Genomic DNA, 25,788 nt, shown 5'->3' with positions numbered 1-25,788 from the left:
ACTTGGAATGGAGGCATGTGTCCCATGAGCCAGTACAGGGTGCATTTGCTTGGAAGTAAGCCCCACACAAGATAATGATGCACAAAAATAAGCATATTGAATGGGACTGCTTGGGGGGCTCCCTCCCAGCCCCAGCATTAAGAAAGAAAGGAGAGGTGAAGGGTAGATGGCAAGCCAAGAAGGGCGGAGGGGATGAGGAGGAGAAAAATAGATCAACCTTTTCCCTAAAAAGCAAACTGGGAAGTGGGGTGCAGATGAAGGCTGCCTACTTGGTCTCTTTCCACCCCTGGCCATACACAGCCTACATTTTTAACAGTTGCTATCATGTGGAATAGATGAATATTTATTTCCCAGAAGGCTCACTGTGAAACTCCACTTTTTCTCCAGTCCTATAATTTAATGTGAGATTAAGCAATAACTGATTGCCACACTTGGGTGCTGATAAAGCAAGTGATGAAGCTTGCCTCCAAGCATGGATTTTCCTTTTTACTTGGGCTTTAGGGTGAAGAGAGCTCAGCATCCAGCACTTGAGTAATGGTCCGTGTTTGTTGCTCATGTATTGTGTGAGAAGGGGCCAGAAATTCATGGTAGAGCACCTGTATGCAAATGGTCCCAGGTTCAATCTGCAGAAAGGGCTGGAAATGCATCCTTTCTGAAACTGTAGAGAGCAGCTGCCTGTCGTTCTGAACAATACTGAGCTAGATGGACCAGTAGTCTGTTTCAGTTGAAGGCAGCTTCCTATGATGTTGTTCCTATGTTGTCTGTACAGCACCAGTGACATGCACTCAGTCCAAGACCGCCACTGAATTGTCTAAAACTCTGTATAAAACATGTAACTATTAAATCTGTAAAAGATAACTGGCAGTGCCCCATCTGTGGGTGTAGTAATCTAAAGTAACTATGGTCTCTTAATTTGACTAATTATGTGCTGAACTTTGGTTTACAGCCCAATGGGTCTTTCTTTTATTGGTCAGAAGCACAGAATGATGTTGGCTTGTCCTGCACACAGCTCAACTGCATTCTACCATAGTCGTTGCACAAAGCTTAGTTTTCCACACTTCATGATTTATTGGTATTTGAGATTTCTCCACACTTGGCAACAGACTTGCTGTTTCAACCTACTTGCAGGGTAGGAATAGTTGCCGGGTCATGAACTGCAGAGAACATAAATAAATATCATACAGGAGGCAGCACACTGCCCCCCCTCCCCCTGGGAGCTGCTCCCAGATTATTTAAGCATACATTGCAAACAGATAAAGCAACCCCCTCTGTTAGCTTACAAGCTTGAAAGTGCCTCATCCAAGTTATCAGAATTCAGTTTTCCAATTAAAATAACAGCATAACTTTCGGTGTGTGTTTTCACTGAAGCTTTGACCCATGGAATATTTTTGTGAAGCATTCTAAAACTGCAAACAACATGGGAGGCAGTTGCTGATGTGGGTTGAAGAATGAGTCATTATTGAGGCCAGCTGATTCTGCAAAGGACAGTCTGACTAAAGAGGAATTAGAATGTCACATCAGAAAATAGAGAATTTAAGTGTGGGGGGACTGAAGATTGATACACTGTTAGGATTTATAGTGAATATTTTGCTTTCTCTGTATAGTGGGAGTGCGTCCAGAGTACAACAGTGTCTTACTTCCCTGTTAGAGGAGAAAAAAGGAGCTACACCTCTGTGCGATAGTTCTCTATCCTGTTGAATGCAGCTGCAACAGGGGTAGGTGAACGTCCAGCTTGTGGGCATGTAACATTGGCCCTCCTTGAATCCCAGGTTGGCCTGTTAGGCCCTTCCTTGTTGGAGTATGGCACGTTCTCCCCCCCCCCCCCTTTATGGGCAATGCAACTTACCTTGCTCCAGGATCTTGAAGGAGTGTGCAGTGAAACCAGCTGCAGTGGAGGAGAAAAATTCAATTTTAGCAGAGGTTTCACTTCAAACCCCTTTGTGTTCCTAGAGCAAAGCCTCCTTGAAGCTTCGGAAAGCTGTCTGGACAAACACTGGCTCCCTTGGCCTGAAGCGAAATGAGCTCTGCAACCCCATAGTCACCTTTGGTTCAGGGGTCATTTACCTTTTACCTTTACAGGCAACAAGCAATTTACTTGTGTCCAGTTGACTTGCAACTCTGCACACAAACATTGCGGTGACGCAGAAGTGGCCAGAAAAGGGTGCAGAACAGTGGCTGTGTGGAGCAGAGCATGCAGTTACCCAGAACGCAACACCCACACAAATTGGGGGTTGCCTGTAATGTCAAGTGCTTTGTGGGTGGGTGAATTTTTCAAATATGGCCCAGAAGGGGTCGGTCAGATATAACTGGCCCACCACACCCAAGGTTCAAGTTTCATTTTTGTCTGTACTAGAAAGAATATCATAGCAATGAGGAAGGTTTTTAATGCTTAAGCCCCATTTTCTCCTCACTTTCCAGACAGCAAATTATACAGTGTAAGTTTGGGACTTCCCTCCAGTTGTAGGAAGTACCGGTAGTTATGAGACTTAATTGGTCATCGTTAGTAGGAGCTTACTCTCCAGTGAGTTGATATTGCTGACAGCATAGAAGTGAAATAGGCATATTGACTGTGACTTGTAACAACACAGGTTTCTATTGAATTCTGCAGAAATTTAGGGTGCCATTTCCATGGGAAAGCTATTGCTAAAGTCCTAACAAACTTTGGCCAAAAAGAGGCCTCAGTTATTTTTCATGTTTCATCTTTCACAACCAGTGTACAGAATGCATAGTTAACCAGCTAATTCAGGATGCAGGCAGGTAGCATTGTTCCCTGCTAGATCTTCTAATTTCGTCCTAGCTACATTCCATTACTTATTCTATGCTTAGTTCTCTATCTCTAAATCAGAATATTTGAAGAATAAACTTCGTTAACTTTCTATCTATGAATGTTCTGAAATTTGCCCATTTTATCAGAACTCTCCAACTGTCCTTACTAACATCTTGAAAAGATGTAAACTCTGCTGCTGACACACTTCAGCAAGTTTAGTTGCACCCTGCTTGCTTGCATTACTTTTCTGATCAGAAGTGAGTTAGTCACTGTCCCTATTTAACATGCTCTGTTCTCCTGCTCCCAAAGAGCTAATGTAATTGGGCAGAACCAACTGATGTATGTAGTTTAGTTAATTGGTTAGAATGTCTTGATAGGCAACATTTTGTAAATTCAGATAATAAATGTTCATCTTTTGTTACCCTTTCTTCACACACTCTACTTCCTTCTGTTGTGTGGGTGGGTTCAACGAAATGTCCTTTATTTACTGTTCTCTCACCCCTCTTTTCTTCCCACATTGTCAAGATGGTAGTGCTAGATTCATAACAACAGTGTGGATTCCTGTACGTTAAACACTGAACCCCAAAACATGAAATTTTAAGCCAAGTTGGAGTTGTTTTTAAAAAGCACAGATTTAGAACGTTCTCTCTTTTTATATTCCTTCCCCATCAGTTGCTAGATGCATCATCAAACACAAATCACAGTATTCTAGAAGTATGTATACAGTTGAGTTATGCTATATTTCCAACCACCCCAAACCAGGTTTCTGTGATGCTATTATTATTATTTTTTTACATTTATAATAAAACACTTGCATTTAAAGGAGAGTTTAGTTTCGGAAGCATTGGTATGGCATGTGTCTAGTTCTATATTAAGCATTAAAATAATTTCTTACATTTGTGGTTCAGTGCAGGAAGTTCAATGACTGCTTTGGTTGTTCTGAGTTAGGAATGATTCATGTGCGAACATTCTACCCCTTACGCTTAAAACTTTTATGCAGGCTCTGTTAGAGGAGGTTGCATTTATGCATAGATGGGTAAAATTATAGGTAAGAGCTATCATCTCTAAACTAAGCTTGGACTAGTACAAATCACTGAATTATCTGAGAATACCCATGTTCCTATTTATTGTGTACTTGATATAACTCATTTTTATAGACATACAGAAAATATCCATAACAAAAGTTTTGACTGAAACTGAACCCATTTTCAGATTATTGTGGTTCTTTTCCTTTGTCTACTATTAAACCTGTGAACCTCTTTCTTCAATCAGATGAGAGGAGTCATACATATTTTATGCAACTAATTGTGGTCTGGATTTGGAACTGAGTGTAATGCACAAGAGGTTCTTTGTGCATATTTATAGTGGAGATCCTGACCTTAAATGACATGCAGATGATGGTTGGTTAATTTACAAGTGCTTGGAAAGGGGCATTTGTTCTCATCTGAGCCAATGAATGGTCAATAGCAGACCAGGTTGGGATACCAGTTAGTGTATGCCATGGTTTGCTTCTTTGGTTGTGCTGGAACAAGCTCTTACTTGGCACAACCAAATGTAGATCAGAGCTTTAGGAGACAAGGAGTTAAAGGACATGCTCAGGGTAACAAAGATGATCATGAAAATCAAGAGCGGTGTGTGTAATAGCGAGCCTTCTGGGGCTTTGAACTGGTTTTCTGAGTAGACATTTTAGAAAATGATTATTAATCTTACTATTTCATGAGTTTATATCATGTGTATATTTGGCTAATAAAACAATCTATGGCCTTTTAAACTGTGGGGGGTATTGTTTTTGTTTGTTACTATGCTATGTATTTTTGGGTTTTATGTTGTAAATTGCACTGTGATTCTAGGATGAAGGGTGGTATAGAAATTTAATAAATAAACAAAATAAAATATCCCACATTTCTCCCAGGTTGGAATTCAAGGTGGCTTCCAACATTTTAAAGTAGTAGTATCAGATACAAAGTTTTTATTTATTTTTAAAAAAACTAGTTAAAAACAGTAGTTAAAATACATTAAGACCCATTAGAAAAACAGTTTGGCCTGATAGCCAAGTGATCAGCATCGTCTGCAGCAGGAATGTCTTAGCTTGCCGGCAGAAGGATTACAAACTTGGAGCCAATCTAATCTCTCTTGGGAGGGACTCCCACACTGTGGGAGCTGCTAAGAAAAGGCTGCTGACTTGTTTTGATCCATTAGGCAGGTGAGGGGATGAGGGAAGAGGAAAGGTTGGGGAGTGGGGAGCCTTGTGGGTGCCTCATTGGGGTATGGCATCATAACTTCAAAGTAGGGGTTTGCTTGATGTACATCTTCTGGTTTGTTGTGTGTTGTGGGAAACGATTGACTTATCTGGGGCAGCGATCAACATTGCATAATATTAAAAAGTAATTTTTGTGACCAATCTGAAAAGCCTTACTCTTTTGCTCATTCTTATCACTTCCATCGTAATCACTTCTCTCTCTTTCCTGTAAAATTTAAGTCATCATGTCAAGAGATCCTACTGAACAATGTAAACTGTTACTCTTTCTGCAATGTCCAAATACTTTGGTTTCCATTCTTAATTATAAAATTGCCTCATTTTGAGCCTAGCCCCATGTAATCTGCCATTAGCGTCAGCATCTTAAGCATTAATTCACAGGGAAGGATATTGAATAAAATCTGAACAGGTGGCAACAGTTAAGATAACAGCATGCAATTACTTCTAGATCTCTTGTGGGACCACTAACACATTGTAAGAGCTCATGAAAATTCCCTTAAAGGTTTGTCAAAAAGCACTTCATGAGTTTACAAATAGAATCTCACCAGAATGCAGTTTTTCTCTTTTGAACTTTAAAATAGCTACTGAGCAAGCTGAACAGAAGATTCATTTAAACATGGATTAGAGGAAATTTACATATAAATGCTTGCTGCATGCTAATAAACCCATCCTGTTTTAATATTCCACTCTTCAGTAAGAACTTATGTGACTGAAAATGCTGTGAGACCATAATCAGGTCAGAAAGCAAATTTATTCAAGGGGTTTTTTTTTTCAGTTTAATATACTCGTTTGCTCTCTGGGTATCTGTTTATGTACAGTGCATGTGTAAACCATTATATGGTTGAGAACTACATCCATCTATATATGCTATAAGCTGCTGCTGCTGTACCATAAGTGCACCAGTTGCTGGGAGAAATTGTGAGAGTTTTCCCTAGAGAAGTCCTGTGTCCTAGGTAAGGCTGAATGATTTGCTGGGATGATGTGCTGGAAGTTCCTACTTCACCCACTTCATGGGTGGCCTTAGCAAACCACTATTTCTGATCCTCACTACTTTTTTGCCCGCCCTCCCCCAAGCTACAACTGTCTTGTGGCAGTAATGGTATACAGGTTGATATAGTCTGGATTGTTTTATTTGACTTTTTAATGTGTTGTAAACTGCTTTGAGATGGTTTTCTTTAAAATATTGAGCAATATAGAAATGATGATGATAATAATAATAATAATAAATATAAATGCCACCACAAAAAGAGTGCCTCAACATTCTGTTGTGGTGACAGCAACCTAGGTTTAAGGTGCCATTTGGAGATAAGCTTAGATATCTGCGTTTCTGATAGTGGCAGGAAGGCATCATAGGGCCCACCTCCAATTCAATACTACAACTTCTTATTTTTCCACGTGCCTATATCCTTTCCCCAGAATATATCCTAGGACATTTCCCATGTCAGCTGAGTGCATGCATTGGTGCTGGATTCCTAAAATGTACTGGAACAAATGAGCTTTTACATCAGAAATAATCCAATTGTAGAAATGTGCAGTAAAAAAAAAAATTCTTAGTCAAAGATTTTGAAGTTTTACAGCAAACATAAGCACGTGTTTAAAAGCACAGATACTGCTAATATGACAAGCAATATGGTACCCACCCTTCAGCCTAAAAGAAAATCTTGCCCAGCTTTCAGAAAGACAAGTCATGTTCAGGATGCAGCTGTTGAGTTTTGCTCCTACTTGACTTTCTTGGTTGCATTTCTCTTTGATACTTACATGACTTCCTTCCTGTTTTTGTCACATTAAGTAGACTTATTACATTACAATGCTTTTGGTACCAGTTAATTTTGCTGGCAATTTGCTCAACAAAACCTAAACACAGAACCCTAAAACATCAGAATACAATGCAACATAGACATGGGGAATGGGATCTCCAACAAACAGTTGATGATCAGGTGTTTTTTTTAAAGGTGTCCCATTCAGTCATTCATAGTACAGTATTTACGTGGCTTCAGTGCTCACTATGTGAAGTAACTTTCAGTGTTATGTCTCTGCTGTTTAATAAACAATAAGCTTTCATACTATTTTTCTATTGGCTGTTAACATGTTGAGAAGGCATAGGATTTATATATCTGTAGTTTACTCTTCAATTTCAAGCCCAAGAGCACACGACAGGTGCCAGGTTCTTCATCTGGCTTTGCCATATTTGCACTACATCTGGGGACCTTGTTCAGAAAATTCCTCCCATCTATACAAGTTGCTATGTTCAGTTCAGCAGGTAACTTTATTCTATTTCAAATGAGAGAGAGAGAGGGGTAGTATATATTGAAAATACCAGATTGAAATAAAAACAAACAAACCTTAACTGTGGACAACATAAAATAAATCTTGATTGAGGTGGAAGCCCAAGTGTTGGGGCTGGTTTCTGGAACCTAAAATCATACTCTCTGCTTTTTCTTCTGACCTCTCCCATCCCTCCCCATCTTTTTATAGCATGCTGTTGCATAGTGATATTTCCTGTTTTAGCATTTTATGCTGCCTCACTTCAGAAAAATACAGTGCTCACTTTCATACAGTGAACTGAGGATAAGCTATGTATAAGATTTTGAAAGTTGACATTAGAGCAAGATGCCAGCTAGCAAAGTGTTCATGGGTGTACTTTAAACAGAATCTTTTAATGAAATCAAATTGTTGCATGTGTTTTCTGAAAGTATTTGAAATGTAACTCAAATTTGAGAGAATGTAATTTGGATGTAATCCTCTGGCTGGATTAGTGAGCATGTCTCTGTGAATGTTTTCACAGTAATGTGGTGGGTGGGTTGTTTTCTAGTTTCTTGGCACTCATCTCCTGTTTCTGCTCTTTGGCTGTTCAAGTCACACACAAGTGACTGTCGTTCTGCCCTCAGAACAGCTTATGCCATGGAAAAGGAAAGTGAAGGAAACTGCACTGTTGCTCACTTTAAACATAATAGAGAGCAAATACCAGCTCTGCTGCTTACCTTTCCCTAGTGAAGCCAAACTCCTGAACTGTATTATTTGGCAAATAAATAAGGTTGGTGGGGTTTTTTGAGTGGCTATTGCAAGTCAATTTATCGCTTGCTGGATCATGCAGGTTTGGGATGGGAGAGTAGGACAACAAGTGACCTATGTTCTTTCTACCTTTTTGGCCTTGCTGGTTGAATAGAAGATCAAACATCTTCCCCCAGCCTTGCAAATAAGGATGGAGGATGACCACACTCCCCTGTCCAGTCTCTTATTGTCATTTTCTGTTGGGGGGGGCATAGACACAAAAGCCATTTTTCTTTAGTCTGGCAGCAAGCAATGCAGAGTACTTTTCACTGCCACCTCTGCATACTCTGCTGTGGTCTTGTGGTTGTATCTGTCAGTATATTTCTAAACAAATCTGATGATCTCTTCTTTGAAATTGAAGTCTGCAGATCTGGATTAATTAACCCATTAAAAGTGGTGTGACTGTCTAGAGGGATGGAATGATCCAAGGGTTGAAACGCTTTCTAGAATGACCTAAGAGGAACAGTGTTGTGAAAGGAATAGGAACTCTCCTCTTCTTTTTTTATTAGCTATTGTAAGCAGCCATTGAAAGATGATGTATGTATTTAAATAAATTTTATATCATGATGACGATGCAGTTTAAAATATCTGGAGGGCTCTTGGTGTATAGAAGAGAAAAATAGTTTTTAGTAACTGGAGATGAACATCTTGAAATTCAGATTTTGCATTGGATTGAGGTGGGGAACCTGTGGCCTTCCAGGTGTTGCTGGACTCCATTTCCCATCATCCCTGACCATTGAATACGTTGAATGGGGCTGATAGTAGCTGGAGACCAACATCTGGAAGACCACAGGTTCCCTCATACCTGTGTAAAGATACTTGGGTATCATGAAGCTTTTTATTCTCCAGATTGGGATTACTTGATTAATAGGTTCTATTTAGTAATCCTTTATGACCCAAGCAATACATGACCCAAGCAATACATACATTGAAGTAAAGCTTAAGCTCCTCACAAAGGAGATTCAGTATTTGCTTCACAACTAATTCCCCCTCCCCCCCAAAAATTACTTCGTAAAATCACAGATTCATGGGTGTGAATTTTCTCCTTGCAGGTTGCTGTGATTAAGACATTGAGTGAATCTTCTTTTAATCTGCTTTCCCCCCCTTTTTAAAGGTGAAATTGTGGTGAATGAAGTGAACTTTGTGAGGAAATGCATTGCAACAAATACAAGTCAGTATGATTTGTGGGGAAAGCTGGTTTGCAGCAACTTCAAGATATCCTTCATTACAGATGATCCTATGCCACTTCAGGTTGGTTTCTACGCCTATTGAGTTCCATAATACAATTGCCCTTGGCTGACAAGAGGACCCAAGAGACATCCATCCATTGTGGAGGTCCTTGTACCCATGACCTCCTACTTAGATTGTCTGCTGTAGCAGGACTCATCTGTAGCCAGCACACTTGCAATCCTGAGTCCATACATGTTCCAGGAGTAGGCCTTTTAATTTCCCAAACCATTCCAGGTTCCTTATCTTGAACCAAGCTTAATACCTTGGCTCAGAATTACCTGCATTTGCTGGGAGGGGTGTGTAGGCAGGGAGAAGCAGCAGAATAGGCACACATAGGTCTACTGGGCTCCTCCTGGTGTTAGCTACCATATGTTCTCCTGGATTCTTCATTCAGCCCTAATGTGCCAGATTTTGAATGCTTAATATTACGTTGCTTACCCTGACCCCAGTGTGTTAAAGTGGATAGAGTGTTGAATTTGCATGGAGACCAAGGTTCATATTGGCTTCCAATGGTAAATCTTGCTAAGTGGTCTTGAACAAGTTGCAATTGCTTGGCCTAACCTACCCCACAGGGCTTCTGTGATGGGAAACTGTGAGTAAAAATATGATAAATGAGTGACCTCAAGGAGTACCCTCATATCCATCCTCTTCTTACTGGCCACTGCCAGCTCATGCCAAAACTGTTGGTGATGCACTTTCCTTGACTTGGCTGCAGCTGCTTTAATGGACAGAAAGTTGTGGGTTCTACAACAAACATGGAATTGCAGCACGTATCTGAATTACTTGGCTGTCATTTTAATGGCCTCGGCAGTGTGCAATACCAGGGAAAGACAAGGCTGAAGCAGATGGATCTGCTTCCTAGTACTGGGCACTTCCCTTGGTGGCTTTGCACATCCACTGAGAGCTAGGTAGCCCATTGATACCCAGATTCAGGTGGATAGCCATGTTGATCTGTCATAGCCATAATAAATAACAAGATTGATACTCAGGCATACTTGGCTTCTTTAGATAGCTCGGCTTAGAAGTTGGAGAACAGGGACCTGGCCTGGCAATGAGGGGTGGTGTTGGTTGAGAGATGGGCCACTGCTCGTTCCTGACCTTGATGAAGAATGCTTCTGCTCTGATAATAATAAAGATTAATGTATCTAACATAAGAAGAGCCCTTCTGGTTTACTTAAAAGGCCTCTCTGTAGGCCAGGTTATAGAAGTCTTACTTACCAGGTGAAGCGGCCTTGGAGGGGAAGAGCCAGAGTGCCAGTGGTCCCAACTCTTACTGTGTACCATGTGCTCAGCATCTTAAGAGAGGCACACCCTCTCTGTTTTTTAAAAGAAAAGATAAATAATTGCTAAAGCATCAGTTTTTCCCCACACTCTTTGAATTTGAAAATCCAATCCAAATAACTTTATTGCACTAGCCATTGGCCATGACAAATCTGAATAAAAATTATGAGAGTGCTATTAAAGAATTAGAAATGGTGCAAAACCAATTTCTCAATTTGAAAATCGGTGCAAAACAAAGTGCCTGAAATGAAAATAAATTTGATGTAACTTGCCATGCACTTCAGCAACAATGGTTCCCATTCATCAACTCTTGTGTGCACTGCGGATTCCTGATTTTCTTACATGAGGAGATAGATGTCTGGTGTGTACAAAGTGGGGAATCGCCACATGTGTAAAGAGCATTTTCCTAGAAGAGAACAGCAAGCCCAGGCTTTGATCACAATTTACATTGCTTATTTTGCAAATGTAGTCTTGTTTTGTTTATAAACTTAAAAGTAGACACTGGAGTTTGATAATGATGCAGGTCCTGCTGATTTGCCTCCTTGCATGTTGAAATTTTAGCGGGGAATGTTATTGTCATACATCTAGATTATTGTTTTAGTTTACAAGAAAATAGGAATAGTTTGGAATGAAATTCCAAAGGTACACAACAATATGATCAGTGCATTATGAATTAAAGTTATTTTAGGGCACTCCAAATAGTAAACATATCTAGCATAATACTGTGGTACCTCAGGTTACATACGCTTCAGGTTACAGACTTCGCTAACCCAGAAATAGTACCTCAGGTTAAGAACTGTTCTTCAGGATGAGAACAGAAATCGTGCCCCGGCGGTGCGGCAGCAGCAGGAGGCCCCATTAGCTAAAGTGGTGTTTCAGGTTAAGAACGGACCTCCAGAACGAATTAAGTACTTAACCCGAGGTACCAAAGTACTATCAAAACAGTTGCACAGTATAAGTTAAAACCACCTAAACATTAGGAAGAACTTCCTGACAGTAAGAGCTGTTCGACAGTGTTCGACAGTGGAATTTGCTGCCAAGGAGTGTGGTGGAGTCTCCTTCTTTGGAGGTCTTTAAGCAGAGGCTTGACAACCATATGTCAGGAGTACTCTGATGGTGTTTCCTGCTTGGCAGGGGGTTGGACTCGATGGCCCTTGTGGTCTCTTCCAACTCTATGATTCTATGATTCTAGTATTAAAATAAAATAGTATTAAATAAAATTAAATAGTATTAAATAAAATAGTATAAAATTCTAGTATTAAAATAAAATATGATTCTAGTATTAAAATAGAAGGAAAGAGACAGCAGATCATAGAATCATTCTGGAGGCTATTGCTTGCAGTGTCATTGGTTCCCACATGAACCAAGAGGAAGGGGTATTTGTCAGTGGGTTTTATGATTCCTTGCAGTCGTTCAGTTACATCTTGGATCTTAGCCCCAAATGCTAAGATATCTTACCAAATGCTGAAAATACTTATATGGACATTAAAAATATACAAATAAGAACTAGACCAAATGAAATTTAAAAACTGCCAGATGATAGTAATGAGATACTGCCCTAAAAAACACACCACCATGTTCTTTGGTGCAGGTTAATTCTGTGTCCAGGGCAGCTGTCTACCAGCTCCACTTGGTATGACGGCTAAGACCCTACCTACCTGCACCCTGTCTTGCTAGAGTGGTACTTGCTCTGGGGCTACCTTTGAAGGTGACTTGGAAACTACAACTGCTCCAGAATGCAGCAGATAGACTGGGAGTGGCTGCCAGGACCATATAATGCTGGTCCTAAAGGCATGAGCACAATTCAAAGTGTTAATGCTGACCTTTAAAGCCCTAAACAGCCCCTGCCCTGTATACCTGAAGGAACGTTTCCACCCCCATCATTCAGCCTGGACACTGAGGTCCAGCTTTGAGGGCCTTCTGGCCCACTGCAAAAAGTGAAGTTACAGCGAACCAGGCAGAGGGTCTTCTCAGTTGTGGTGTCCACCCTGTGAAACACCCTCCCACCAGATGCCAAGGAGATAAACAACTTTTTTTTTCAATAATATTTATTCAACTTTTAAAAGATTACATAAAAGAACACAGTATACAAAAACAAAACATTATCCAAGATAAAAAAGAGAAAAAAAAAATAAAAATAGCAAAAGCAAAAACAGCTAAAAAAGAAAAAAAATACAATCCAAAAGAAAAATCAAAAGAACAAGTTAAACCTTAATATAACTCCCTTTCTTAACTTATCTCCTTGACCTCCTCACACCTCCCCTCTTTGTATTCTAATTCATATGGATATTTCAGCAAATCCTTCATCTTATTTTTATCCTTATATCTTAATATACTGTAATTTTCCATTCTTTCTTTCACCAATTAACCATCCACTTTCTTTATTTAATCTTATTTCTCATTAAAACTTATATATCTGAACTTATTCTTAAGACGTTTCCCCTAGGGTCAAAAAAAGATTCCATTCCACGATTTTCCCATCTCTCATTAAAAGAAAAAAAAGAAGCAAATTATATTATATACACTTTAAATTCCCAATTTTCTTTCACCAGCTCCCCTCCCCGGTTTCGGCCCCTAGCAATAGTTCTAACAATCTCAGAAAACCATCAACCTGGAGATCTTAAGTCCGAGGCTCTTAAGTCTCTTTCATGTCCCCTCTGCCGGTCTTTTTGGTAGTCTTTGGTGTTAAAAACCAAATCTCGGGGATGCTCCAACCCAATGGTAATCATATTCCTTCCTGCCAGACTTCCATAGTTAAAAGTAGGGCCTATAGGATATTCCAAATCTTGTTTCACACTCCTTTCAAATCCAGAGGCCCCCAAAGCTCCAACCTCAACCTGGCTCAGATTTGTATCCCAAAGGTCATTTGATCTCCACATAGGGTGATCTCTCCATCTTTCATTTCCCAAACCAAGCCAGGTTTCCATCTCCAAAAATTTGCTTCTCCTAATTGCCATCATGTAAGGCCTCAAGTTGTAGTCCACCATTTGCCTCTGTAGGGTTATGGCTCCCCCTTTCATCACTTTAATCAGAACAAGTTTCTCCTTCTCAAATTCTTCAATTTGTTCAATTTGTTCAGTTGGAAGAGGTTCCTGTGCCGAGTTCTTGTCAGCTTCTTTACTAATGCCCACTTTTGTTCCCAAGATTACAACATTAGTAGCCATAACATTTATCTGGTCTTGCAGCTTTCCCAACAGATAAAAAGTCCTGTTCAATTCACACTCAACTTCCTTCCCGACCGCCATCCTTAAACAATCCAAGGTCAGCAATTTCCCAGCTGCGTCCTTACGAGAATATCCCAAAGCTTCCTCTAGAGAGATTCAAGTTCCTTTTCACTCCTTCCAGCACAGTCCCAAAGGTCCCATACGTTAAATTGTAACAGTTCCTTCCTTCTTTTTAAACGTAAGATTGTAACAGAAACGGACAGTAGAAACAAAGTCCTTCTTTTGTAACTTGACAGCTGTCAAATTTATCTATTCACCATCAGCGGGCTCTCGCAGACCACTCCCGGGTTTAGGGAAGTGGCGCTTCAATTCCCGAATTTTAACCTTCTCCTGCAGGCTCCCCTGCTTCCCCCAAAAAATATTGATGGTAGTTTCAATCAGTGGAATTTAAATCCTTTACATAAGACTCTCCACGACCTTACTTAACAGGTTCTTTGCTTCAGTTTATTTACAGAAAGGGGAGGTGGACTTCCTGTTTAGACCTTCCCCGATCGGTGCCAATTTAAAAATACTTTGAAAATCCAATTTCCGTTCTACTCATGGGTTATTGTTTGAAATCCAATTGTCCACAAGAAAAAGTCAGCGCTCTCCGGCAACGGCTACGCGGCTTCACTCCGTAAAAATAGTGGTCGATTCAAAACACCGCGCCGCTCACCCCACGTCACTTCGGAACCCCCAAAAAGGGGGTTCCCTGCGGGTAGGGGGGCGCTCCTGGTGTCAGCCGAATCCCACGTTCCCAGGCTTCATCCGCCTGGGATTTCTAAGGGGTCTCCGCCTTCGCCGCCGCGGCACGACCCAAATTCCATGGAGCGGGTTCCTCTCAGTCAGAGGAACACCGCTATTGCCGATGGCGCTAACCCGGAAGTCCGGAGATAAACAACTCAATGACTTTTAGAAGACATCTGAAAGCAGCCCTGTACAGGGAAGTTTTTAATATTTGATGTTTTATTGTGTTTTTAATATTTTGTTGGGAGCTGCTGCTACTACTGATTGCTGCCCCTCCTTTAGTTTCTCTAATGTAGTTTGCAGGAGAATATTTTTAGCTTAATGTTACTCTGAGTGGCGATAAAATATTGACCCTCAGCCCTCAAGATGATTGCATCTAACCAAACAAAGCATACATCATACTTCATCTTCACAATTATTAGGCCAAAATATAAAGTAAGTTGTGGTATTTATCATGAACTTATCTCCTGTATTCCAGAAATTCCATTACAGGAACCTTCTCCTGGGAGAACATGATGTTGCTCTAACATGCATTGAGCAGATAGTGACAGGTACGTATTAAGGAGCTGGATATGAAAGATAGATTTTTTTTTTGCTTTGGAGGGGGGTACATTTATGTTTAGGAAATTAAAACAGAATAGTCAGAATTCCCAGCTTCCAGTTCTGCCTGCGACTATGGTGGCAGCTCTCTGGGGCTCAAGAGAAGCTTTGATGGAGTGGAGGGGGATAACTGAGTTGCTGTGCATCCCAAAACGTTTCGAGAAAATTACAGGGGATCTGTGGTCCCCATTTGTGCCTGCTCCCTGCCTCCATGAGGGACAGGGAGGGGTGAGGCACTGGGTCTTAAGCTTTCCATCACAGAGTCAGCCTCCATGTCTGCCATGGCAAATGACAGATTTCTTTCTCAATTCGGATAATTGGATATAAGTTAAAGGCACCCTGTGGAGAAGATGAGAACAGTAAGCTGCAAACAGTTTGGCTGTTAAGACTGAGGTTTTGTGAAGAAGGTAATTCCTGCCGTAAATGAGACCTGGAAGCGCAGAGGGGTGGATGTTTATATTTTGTATTAAGGTTTTCAAGCTTTTTGTCGCATCTATGCCCTCTTGATTAATAGAATAAAAGTTAACAAGTGTAGTAAACTTCTAGTAAAAGAGAATAAATCTGGGATTTGGCTGGAAAGAAACTGTGTATGTGAGTTGGTGGAGTAATGGCAATGGGGAAGGGACGATCTGCTTTCTTTTTCTTTACCAAGAGAACACTACCTACTTCACCTAAGAATGTTGAAATATAAAGAATTTAAAGTAAATAAGGATCTCAGGACACTGGAGTTGAGCACATTTGCTGTGGACAAGGATTGTTGGAACATACTTAAAACCTGTGAGGAAGGAGTGGATCCATTTGTGCATTTGACCATGAAAGGGGAGAGGTGGGCATGGATTTGTTAAAGTTTTCAAGATATTGCAGTATACCCCCCTCCCCACTTGGCTTCATGGGTCGATGTCTGTCATGATTTTTGTTAGACTGCATGGTGGGCCAGATGGCTGTCCTTGAGAACTCAACTTAATAATTGATAACAGACCACAAGCTTTGTGATATGAAAATATATCTTACACCAGTGATGATTTGGACAGGAAATGGCTTTGGTTAACAAAGATCTTAAGGGCACAATTGAAATTTGGGATGTTGGAACTGAGTGTATTTACTATAGACAAAGATTGTTGGAATATAATTAACCCTGCAAAGAAGGAGCAGATCTTATTTGCCTAAAAGGTAATCTGGAATTCCTAATGGTAGAGTGCAAGAATTGTGATTTGACTGTGAAAGGGGAGAGGTGGGCTTGTACTGGTTATAAAGTTTTCAAGATATTACCATAGCTGTCAACGTTTCCCTTTTTTTAAGGGAAATTCCCTTATTTCGAATAGGAATCCTCGCAAGAAAAGGGAAAAGTTGACAGTTATGGATATTACAGTACATCTCCCTTGGTTCTTTGGGTTGATGTTTGTGATGATGATTATTGGATTGCCAGATGGTGAGCCAGATGGTTGTCCTTGAGAACTCAACACAATAAGTAACAACAGATTACAAGCTTTGTGATGTGAAAATATACCACACACCAAAGAGGATTCAGACAGGAAAGGACTTTGGTTGAATGGACTGTGGAATTGGAAAGTAAAGGCAAACAACTAGGGAAAGGATAATACCAGGTTTCTTTACATGCAAGATGTAAAGGGATTAGTGACCTCACTTGTTGATATTGGAAATCTAATTGTTAAATAAATATACATTTATTAAATTTAAATAAATATACATTATTTAAATAAATAAATATAAATTTATTTAACTATATTATAAATAAATTGATAAATGGACAGCTGATGGATAATGAAAAAATATTATTTTTAAGAAATGGAATGTGAATTAGAGTAAATATGCAATATAATGCAGCAACAGGGAAAGCTATGGACACATCCAGGAAGTAGGGCGGGAAGTCACAAAAAATTGTATTTAATTTTATGTAATTTGATATTGATTTGTAAAAAAATTGGAAAACTAATACAGATAAATTGGCAAAAAAAAAGAATAGTCAGAATTTCCTTTTTGAATGTCTCTGTGGCCTGTAAAAATGGTAAAAATGTAAAAAAGTTGGGTGGCCATCTGTCATGGATGCTTTAGCTGAGATTCGTGCATTGCACAAGGTTGGACTAGATGACCCTTGGGTCCCTTCCAACTCCCATTTTCTATGAAAATATGTGTGCCAGTTAATGTGGCAGACAGCCTGATTTAGATCTGTTCCATGCAGCTTACACCCATGTAAGTGTGCATAGGGGGTGCACCACACCTTAGTGTTCTTTCCAGGCAGTAACCATCGTTCAGCTCAGCAGGACATGTGTTATTAGCACAAGTCTCTAAGAGGCTTGCAATAGGGGCTTGTATACTGTACTAGGACATTTTAGAAATTGCTATCTCTGGTCAACAGATTTGCATGCCTTCTAAATGAAACTGAACTAAGAAATAGGAAGCATTTGTAACCCAAAGCAACAGGGACACCATGCAAGAGTTACGTGGTTTGGACAGCATGTATAGTTGACTCTTGGGCCAGTAGTTCCAAATTATGCCAAATTATGCCAATAGTACAGAGGTGGGTTAGATTCTGACCAGAGGTGCAGTTGTTAGTGTTGAAATTGAATGAAAGAAACACAAGGGAAAATGTTATTTGTACACCACTTGGAAAACTTTTATCAAGTTATTTATACATTTTCTAATTAAATCGAAATAAATGAATAGTAAGCAGGTCAATGTACTCTTCAGGTGGGAGCTGTTGTATATCAGTTTGTTTCTGTTAAGCATTCATAATATGGTTATTTGTTATATGCATAACTGTCTCCTTTTTATTTTAAAAAAATCTCTCTCTTGCAGTAAATGACACAAAGAGGAAACAGAAAGTTCTCGGCCCCAACCAAAAGCTTAAATTTAACCCAACAGAATTAATAATTTACTGCAAAGACTTTCGTATCATCAGATTTCGTTTTGATGAAGCAGGACCCGAAAGTGCAAAAAAGGTATTGCAGCAGGTCTGATATTTGTCTTGAGTATTGCCTAGATGGAGAATTAGCCAACAATTTATGGTTTTTCTTTCAAAATGAAAACCTGCCAAATAATTAAATACCATTCTGGTGTATCTGAAACTGGTTACTTGTGTTTCATCCATGGGTTAATCGTTCCATTTACCACCATGAACATCAGTGAATAACTTTGAAACTATAGAGGTAAGATGATAGTACATGCTAGAATCTTGAAGTTGCTTGAAGTGACAATGGAAATGTTTTTTTACTTAGACCTGGCTCTCATTGAGGTGGTAGATTTGTGTGTGAACTATAACACTTGCTTCTGCAGATGGGGACTTGCATAATGGAATGTACCTTTGTATTTAAAAAAATTCCTTCCGCATAGCACATCAGGGAGAAGCTAAGCTTGAACCCTTGGAGGGAATTGGTTTGGGGGAGATTAAGTCTTGTGATCCCCCACCTTCATTCCAACACCAGTGGGTGCAGCCCAGACCACAGTGAGAACGAGGTCATGGGGTCCTAATCCCTTTCACTTACATTTATACACATCTGGCTTACGAGGTAGGAATAGTAACTCTTATCATAGGCTGATTCTGAGGAGGAGCTAACTAGCTCTACTGTATCCCATATAGACATGAAGCAAGTAATTAAGTGGTGAAATCTTGCTTAGCACTTAAGCCCATTTAATGTAACGTTAAGGCTTATGGCTAAATAAATTTCCTTGTTTATGTTAAATGTAACTTGCGTATCATTTTCATGAATCCTGCAGTTGCTAAGCCAAGTCACTTAATAGGAGATGAAAGATTTTGGGTAGTGTTTTTAATGCTGGTGGCATTTGGAAAAACATATACTGGCTTATTCAGCCAATATATTTGCAAGCCTTTTGCCTGCATATACAGTCATTTTGCTCCATCTTTTATGGTGTGTAGCAGCCAGACCAATAAGTTTGTGTTATATCCTGGCTTGTTCCAAAGTTGGTAACTATTGTTTGTAAGAAAAGAAGAAACCATGGTTAATTAAAGACTTTGATTGCTGTGCACTGCAAAGGAGTGGTGCACTCGAGCAAAAGACTTCTGTATCCATTTCATAAGCAAACACAAAAATACAGTCATCCAAACCAGGCCTCTGTGTTTTTTCTAACCCTTGAAAAATATTTTTCATCACCACCATATTAGGTTTTTTTCTGGTTCTTGCAGTTGCAGAATGTATTCCTTGCCTGTCTTTGCAGCAACCAGTCTTCTAATATCTTTGTTCCTTAAATGTTTAATACACAGTAAAAGGGGCTTCTGTTTTTTTGGAACCACAATTCAGGTAAATGAACACTTGTTTCCTCTCACTCAGGCTTGGGTCCACCTTCTAAAATGTCACTCGCACACTTTCTGTGACCTAAGGCCCACCATCTGTTTTGGTGTCTGTTCCCTAAACTGCTGAGAGCCAAACTAGATGCAGTATGAGTTCATGATGGGATTGCCCAGAACCTTCCGCTTTAGTAAAAAATAGCAGTGTTATTTATCTAGGTTTATTTCCCCATTTGTCAAAGCAGTTGCATGGACATGGTAATTTAAAAGAAAGCAGGTAGGTAATTTGGGTCATAGGTTTCCTACATCTGCTTTGACCTCTAGTTTTAGTGCATTAGTCTTCAGCCAATAAAACCCACTTCTGGGTCATCGCCCAATCTAAAATGCACCCCATTTCAAACTACAGTTTGAAAGTGTAGGGATTGAAGACTCAAATACTCTAATGGTTCATTTTAAACCCCCTGAGACTTCACAGTAGAGGTTTTGTTGATACTAGAAATGGAAACCGTTGGCTTTATGCTGACAGTGGCTGTCCTTTGAGCTGCCAGTAGCCAAAGGTTAGGACATGAAAATTTACACGTAGCTCCTGGAAAGTTGAAGTCAGAGTTTTCTCTGGCAGATGCTTAGCATTTTGCACTTGTTTTAAAAACTACTGGATGAATATTTAGGCTTGGTTAAAGAAAGAACAAGAAGTCCATTCAATGTGGCATCTGCTGTTATATTTGCTATTTTGGTTTTAAAATTCTCATAGAGCTATATGTAGAGCTAAGGGCTTTACTCAAAAACAAATTTCAAGTGAAAACTGTAAATACTTAATGTCAGAGCTGCCCGAAGTCCCAGCTCACAGAGGACCAACGCCAGGTCGTTGCTATATACAAAAGTCTTTATTGAAGTTCAGTCTCTATTTCAAAACCGTGGCGCGCAGCTCTACGTCTTAAACCCCAGACCGCCGAAGCTCCGTCTGAATCTCCTCCCCTCTGACACCAGTTTAAGACTCTAGACCTGCTCCACCTCTTCCTCTGCTCTCTCCTCCTCTGGGTCCTCCTGTCCGCTGGGGCATTCCCCTTTCTGGACTCTTCTGACGCTGAGTCCCCTGACTCCTCCCCCTGCCTCCGGCGGGCTTTAGGACCTGGTTCCCAATCCGGGTTCTCTGCTGTCCCGCGCGCCTGTACATTTGAACTTGGCTCTCGCGCCAACCCAGTGACCTTCCTCCTGACCATTACACTGCTTCTGTCACTACTTCCCTCTTCCGGGAGGCTAGCTGGACCTGGCCTCCCCTCCGTTCCCTGACTCTCCGATGGAGGCGTGGTCAGCCCTGACTCATCTTCTCTCCCTGCTGGGGGAGACGCTGGCCCCGAGCTCTGGGACTCTTCCCCCCCACTACGCTCTGGTGGGGAAGCTGGTCCTGATCTCCATCTGCTGCTCTGGGAGTCCCCGCTGGCCCCTTGCTTCTGGAGTGTCCCCTTTTGGACCCCCCTTGCCCTGGCCACCGGCGCCCCCTTCTGTGAATCTTCTGATTCGCTGGAGAGGCTCATGGAATCTCTCAGGCCACTGTCATCTTCTCCTACGCTGCCCTCAGATTCTTCCCCTTCGCTCTCCATTTCCTCTCTTCCCTGTGCCTCTGCTCCTGAGCCCCTGACACTTAATATCCAGAAACCAATACAGAGACTGAATCATGCTTTCTTGTGCAGCACACTGGTATTTTTTGTATATGAAATGCTTAAAATTTCATTCCCATAAGAAGTAACTAGGAGACATTTGGACTTTGAGATCTTTGAAGATCTCAGTATATACATTGCAATATAAACATTGCTTATATTGATAGTATTAGCAGAATCTGTACTTGAAATGCATGATTTGGGACTCAAACTTTGTGCATGTGTGATTGAGGGAGCAACATGACCAGCACATTGATAGTGAGATGCAGAATGCCGAATCTCCTAACCATGATTAGGAGATCAAGAACATGCCAAAGCCTGAAAAGCCACTTATCTGTGCCCGTCCCATTCTTCAGCTTGCTTTAACCATAATGTAGCATTATGTTTTTTTGTTTTTTTAAAAATAATATTTATTAAAGATTTTCAAATACAACAGAAAAAGAAAAACATCCAAATTTAAAACCTTATTTTCATTGGCATCTTCCCAGGACTTCCCCTCCCCTCCCCCTCTTGTATTCCAATTCTTTCAAATAGGTTCAGCAAATTCTTACCCCAAGTTTTAAAATTATTATCATTAACCCAATTTAAAAAATGTTTTCCCATCCCCTAAAATCGACCTGTTCCCTTCCACGAGTTCCCCTCTTTAGTATGCAATACAGATTAACATAAAAAATAGAAAAAAGAATAAAATGTAATTTAACACCCTTTGGATTCCAAATTTCCCTCCCCCCTTTCCCGGTTGCGTTCCCAATGTCCGTCAATGTCTACTGTCATCCTGGAGCTCCCACATCTAAGCCATAGTCCTTCACCAGTCCGCTTTGCCGTCTTTTTAATCATCTTTGGTTTCGAATGTCCAATCTTGGAAGGAGTCTATCTTCCAACTTTGTCCAGTTCTTGTTATTCTTCTTGTTCTTGTTGTTCTCTCTCCTCCTCCTTTTTTTTTTTTTTTCCTGCTCTCCTGCACAAATGTTCTAATTCCAAAAAGCTTCTAATTCCTCTGCAGAGGTTTTGTTATTCAGGAACAAAACATTACGTCAAGTCCCTTCCATTCTTCAATAGATAAATCTATTGTCTCCTTTAGTGTATAGACCTCTGTAGACAAAATAGTGTTCCATTTCTGCAGTTTCCCAGGAGATAAAAAGTCCTATTCAAATTCCATGCCAGCAGTACTTGTAATGTCCCACAGCTCCTCTAGAGGGATTTATAGTAACACAGTTTCCTTCCCGATCACACCCAGCAGTCAAAGTAACTTATTATTCCTTGTTTTAAACAGTTTATATCCAATTTATAACAAATGTAACCAGCAAAGTCCTCGTAACAAAGTTCTCTTTTTGTTCTTCCGCTTTGACAGCTCCTTTGACAGCTGTCAAAACCTCTATTTCTCCTCTCCCGGCGCTCTCACGGATCGCTCCCGGGGTTTCGGGGGGGGGGGTTGCATTTTAATTCACATTCCACTTTTCTCCTCCAGCCCAGCTTATAATTTTCCATCGCGAAATTAATAACTTTATCAAAAAAAAAAAAGGTTGCACTCGATCTTAGTTGTCAAATCCTTTGCTTTAGCTCCTCTACAACAGGGGGGAGGCTGACTTCCTTTTTGCACCTCCCCCGCTCGCTCCGAATTTAAAAAAAAAAAAATTCCCCTTTTTAATCCAAGTTCCAATTACTCACGGGTTATTCTTTTAAGTCCAAATTTTCAATGGAAGAAGTCAGCGCTCTCCGCCAAATGGCATGTGGCTTCACTCGGCAGGGGGAGCGGAGGACTCACAGCACCACCACCCCCTGTCACCCGCTCCGTAGCCTTTAAAAAGGCTCCTTCGCGTGGTCGGGGGGCGCAAACGGTGCCCGCCGAGTCACCATGCCCATGGGTTTCAGCGCCCATGGTTTTTGAGGGTCCCCGCGTCGCCGGCGCGGTAGAACCCAGCCCCTGCCGAGCAGGCTCCCTCCGGAGCTCGGAGGGAGTCCGCCATTCGGCGATGGGGCCAACCCGGAAGTCCCATAATGTAGCATTATGTTATTTTAGTGCTAAATATGGTATTGTATGTATTCTTTTGTGCCCAAGGCATGTAAGGCCACTTCTAACCCTGGTTTGGCTACAAAAGCAATGCTTGTTAGCGTCAGCCAGCAGAGGTGAGAATTTGCACTATAAGAAGGAAGCAATGAATGCCCACAGTCTGTTCCTGATACCTTAATCACAGTTCAGGGGGCCAGAAAGGTTAAAATCTGCACCATCTGAGCCTTTACCATCTTTCTTCAGTTTTTGGGGGGTTTTGTTTTGTTTTTTTTGTTTTTTTGAAGAAGTTGAGGGGTTGCATAGGACCAATGGTGGGAGCCAGTTCATGCTGCTCTCTTTCTTGGTTGGTATTGAACACAGTTTCTCACTTAACAGGCAGATGTAGATTTTGGGAACTGGCCGGTGTTTGGGCTGATCTCTACACTTGCTTTCGCCATAGTATTTCTCTCTAAGCATTTGTAGCCTTGCGTTTTAAAATCACATTCCTATTTCCTTCTGAAAACGGAGGAAGCCCCCTAGGCTTTTCTCTGTTGCAGAAGAATTCCTGATAAGTTTTGTAGCTGTTTGCATGGGACTAATAAAGTGATCCAAAATATTTATTGGTAATTTTCCTTAGCATTTTTTCTGTTCTGCTGAAACAAAGCTAACCGGCCTGGAAGGGGGGCCCTGTTACAATCTTTGGGAAGACAGAAGAGGAATGCTAATGGTTTTTCTTTTCTACAAATAAAGCTGACTGTGTTTGTACACTTGGTTCAAGTCTCCAAAAGTACATCAAATCTTCCATTGCTTCCTTCCTGAGTCTCTCCTCTGGAATGTGACATGGGGAAGAATCCCCGGTAGTAGTTGCCAAGGGAGTGTTATTGTTCCCTGGTCAAATCATAAAGGCTGTATGTAGCAGACTGCATCTTCTGTATCTGGTGGCCTTCATATCCAAATGGGTGAGCCTAGTTGCATACCATCTGCATGCTGCAGCTGGGGGGTTGCAGTCTTGCCTCCTCCCTCTCCAGAACCCCTTTATTTAAAAGCAAATTAGAACATGAAGATTTAGAAAATAACTTCTACTATATTTGCTTTTTTTTCTTCTTGTCATACTAAAAGAATAGGAGACAATGTCCCATAACCTACTGAATAATAAAAAAAATCCATCTGCAGTGAATTAGCCCTTCTGTTTTCAGTTTCCCTGACCATATGTGTACATGTTCATAGTGACTAATTAGCTTGAGCTATAAGGTGGTGACTAAATAGGGGTGGAGGGACAACACAAAACTCCGTGTTGCTTAAGTTTGTTATTCAGTTGTTTTTGCTGTCAAACTACAGCTGGAAATTCTCAAGGAAGACAAATAAGGTGGATGTGGGAGGAAGTGAAGGGAGGGGAAGGAGAAGATAAGTGGAAGCAACTAGAAGAAGTCAGCAACTTCAAAGGAAATGGAGCATTTTTAAGTTGCAGTCCAAAGCAACAGTTTCTATTGAAATTGGGGAGATGGTTATCTGAGATTGGTACTACAGCTAAAATTTCTGAACCTTGGCACGGGCTAATGATTAATATATCAGAAAACTAGTTTTTATTTTATTCCTTGCATTTTTAATTTCGGGAGCACCTGTATCTGCTTGGGTTATACAGGTTGCTCTATAGAAAGGAAACAAGGGTTGTTCAGTAGCAAAGTGCAAATGTTATTGTACACACTGCCAGGAAGCTGTAGGTTTTTTGGCTGTGGCCGTTTCTCCAGCGGCCCTGCTTTGCCTGACAAAACTGCCTGTCTCGAGCAGGAAACTCTTTTTAAAAAACAATGTTGCTTGTTATACAGGGTGCTCTTGATCTCTTCCCATTCTCTGATGTGAGTGCAGTTGAAGATAAAAACCTTCCTCTGCTAGTTTCTAAGAGGAAAGTTGGGTAGGATGGGAAAGAGTGATTGGCCGACATGCAAAATCTGTATTTAGTTTTTGTGGGGTGTTTGATGGCTGTTCTTCTACGTTTCCCAAAAGCACATTGCCAGTATAAGACATTAAAGCTGGCTTGCATGCAGAAGGTCTCCAAGTAGAGCTGGGAGAGTTTAAAAAGTTTAGACAGTGCTAAGATAGATGGACCATTGGTCTGATTTGGTAATAGGGCTGGGCACCTACCTGGGAGTCAAACCCATTGAACTCAGTGGGGCTTATTTCTCAGCAGACATATATACTGTATAGGATTGCTTGGAAAGTGGTCTTACCAAGAAGAGTTATGACTTCTATATATTTGGCTTTGATCCAAGTGTGTCTTCACCATTTTATCACCCATGCTGCTTCCACACATTTTAAAGGGTTCCCCAACTCTCAGGAATGACTTCCGGAGGCAGCTGTAGCAAGAAAGGGTAGGGGGTTCTTTGGATCCAACCCTTGCTTATTTTTTGTTTAACAAAAATGCTCCCAAGAAAAGGGCGGGCAGTGGTAGCATATATCATCTGCCACATGGCAGTACAGTAAACCTTAAGCGGTGTGGAACAACAAATGCTAACCTATATGTAGATATCTTGTATGTTCATTGCTACATGGTGAAGGTAGCTGGATTTAGGGGGAAGAGGGGCCTTTTTGTATATGAATGCAGACCTCAGCACTGCTTTTGCTGCACTGTGAGCTGATTTCAAGAGCTTTAGCTTGTGTATCCTAAAAGTTTATTCTTTGCCCAGTAAGCACTTGGGTGGGGCAGTGTGTGCAATGAAATAGAGAAATGTTTTCTCATGGC

At 40.8% G+C, this 25,788-nt stretch overlaps 1 protein-coding gene across 2 annotated transcripts in view; it reads left to right on the top strand.

The window, feature by feature from the left end:
* MTMR10 (myotubularin related protein 10) overlaps positions 1–25,788 on the top strand; it is a 58,871-nt gene that overhangs the window by 11,636 nt on the left and 21,447 nt on the right. Inside the window, exons 3-5 of one of the 2 annotated variants that reach the window (XM_081838975.1) lie at positions 9,190–9,326; positions 15,015–15,087; positions 17,954–18,096. In XM_081838975.1, the coding sequence (XP_081695101.1) occupies positions 9,190–9,326; positions 15,015–15,087; positions 17,954–18,096 (353 nt within the window). Of the gene's footprint in view, positions 1–9,189; positions 9,327–15,014; positions 15,088–17,953; positions 18,109–25,788 lie in introns of both variants that reach the window. The other variant, XM_081838974.1, reaches the window with a different exon arrangement.

The sequence above is a fragment of the Podarcis erhardii genome (genome assembly GCF_964252035.2).
Source record: "Podarcis erhardii genome assembly, chromosome: 14".
Lineage (NCBI taxonomy): Eukaryota > Metazoa > Chordata > Lepidosauria > Squamata > Lacertidae > Podarcis > Podarcis erhardii.
Note: the sequence above shows the minus strand (reverse complement) of the source record. Positions and strands in the feature narration are given on the sequence as shown.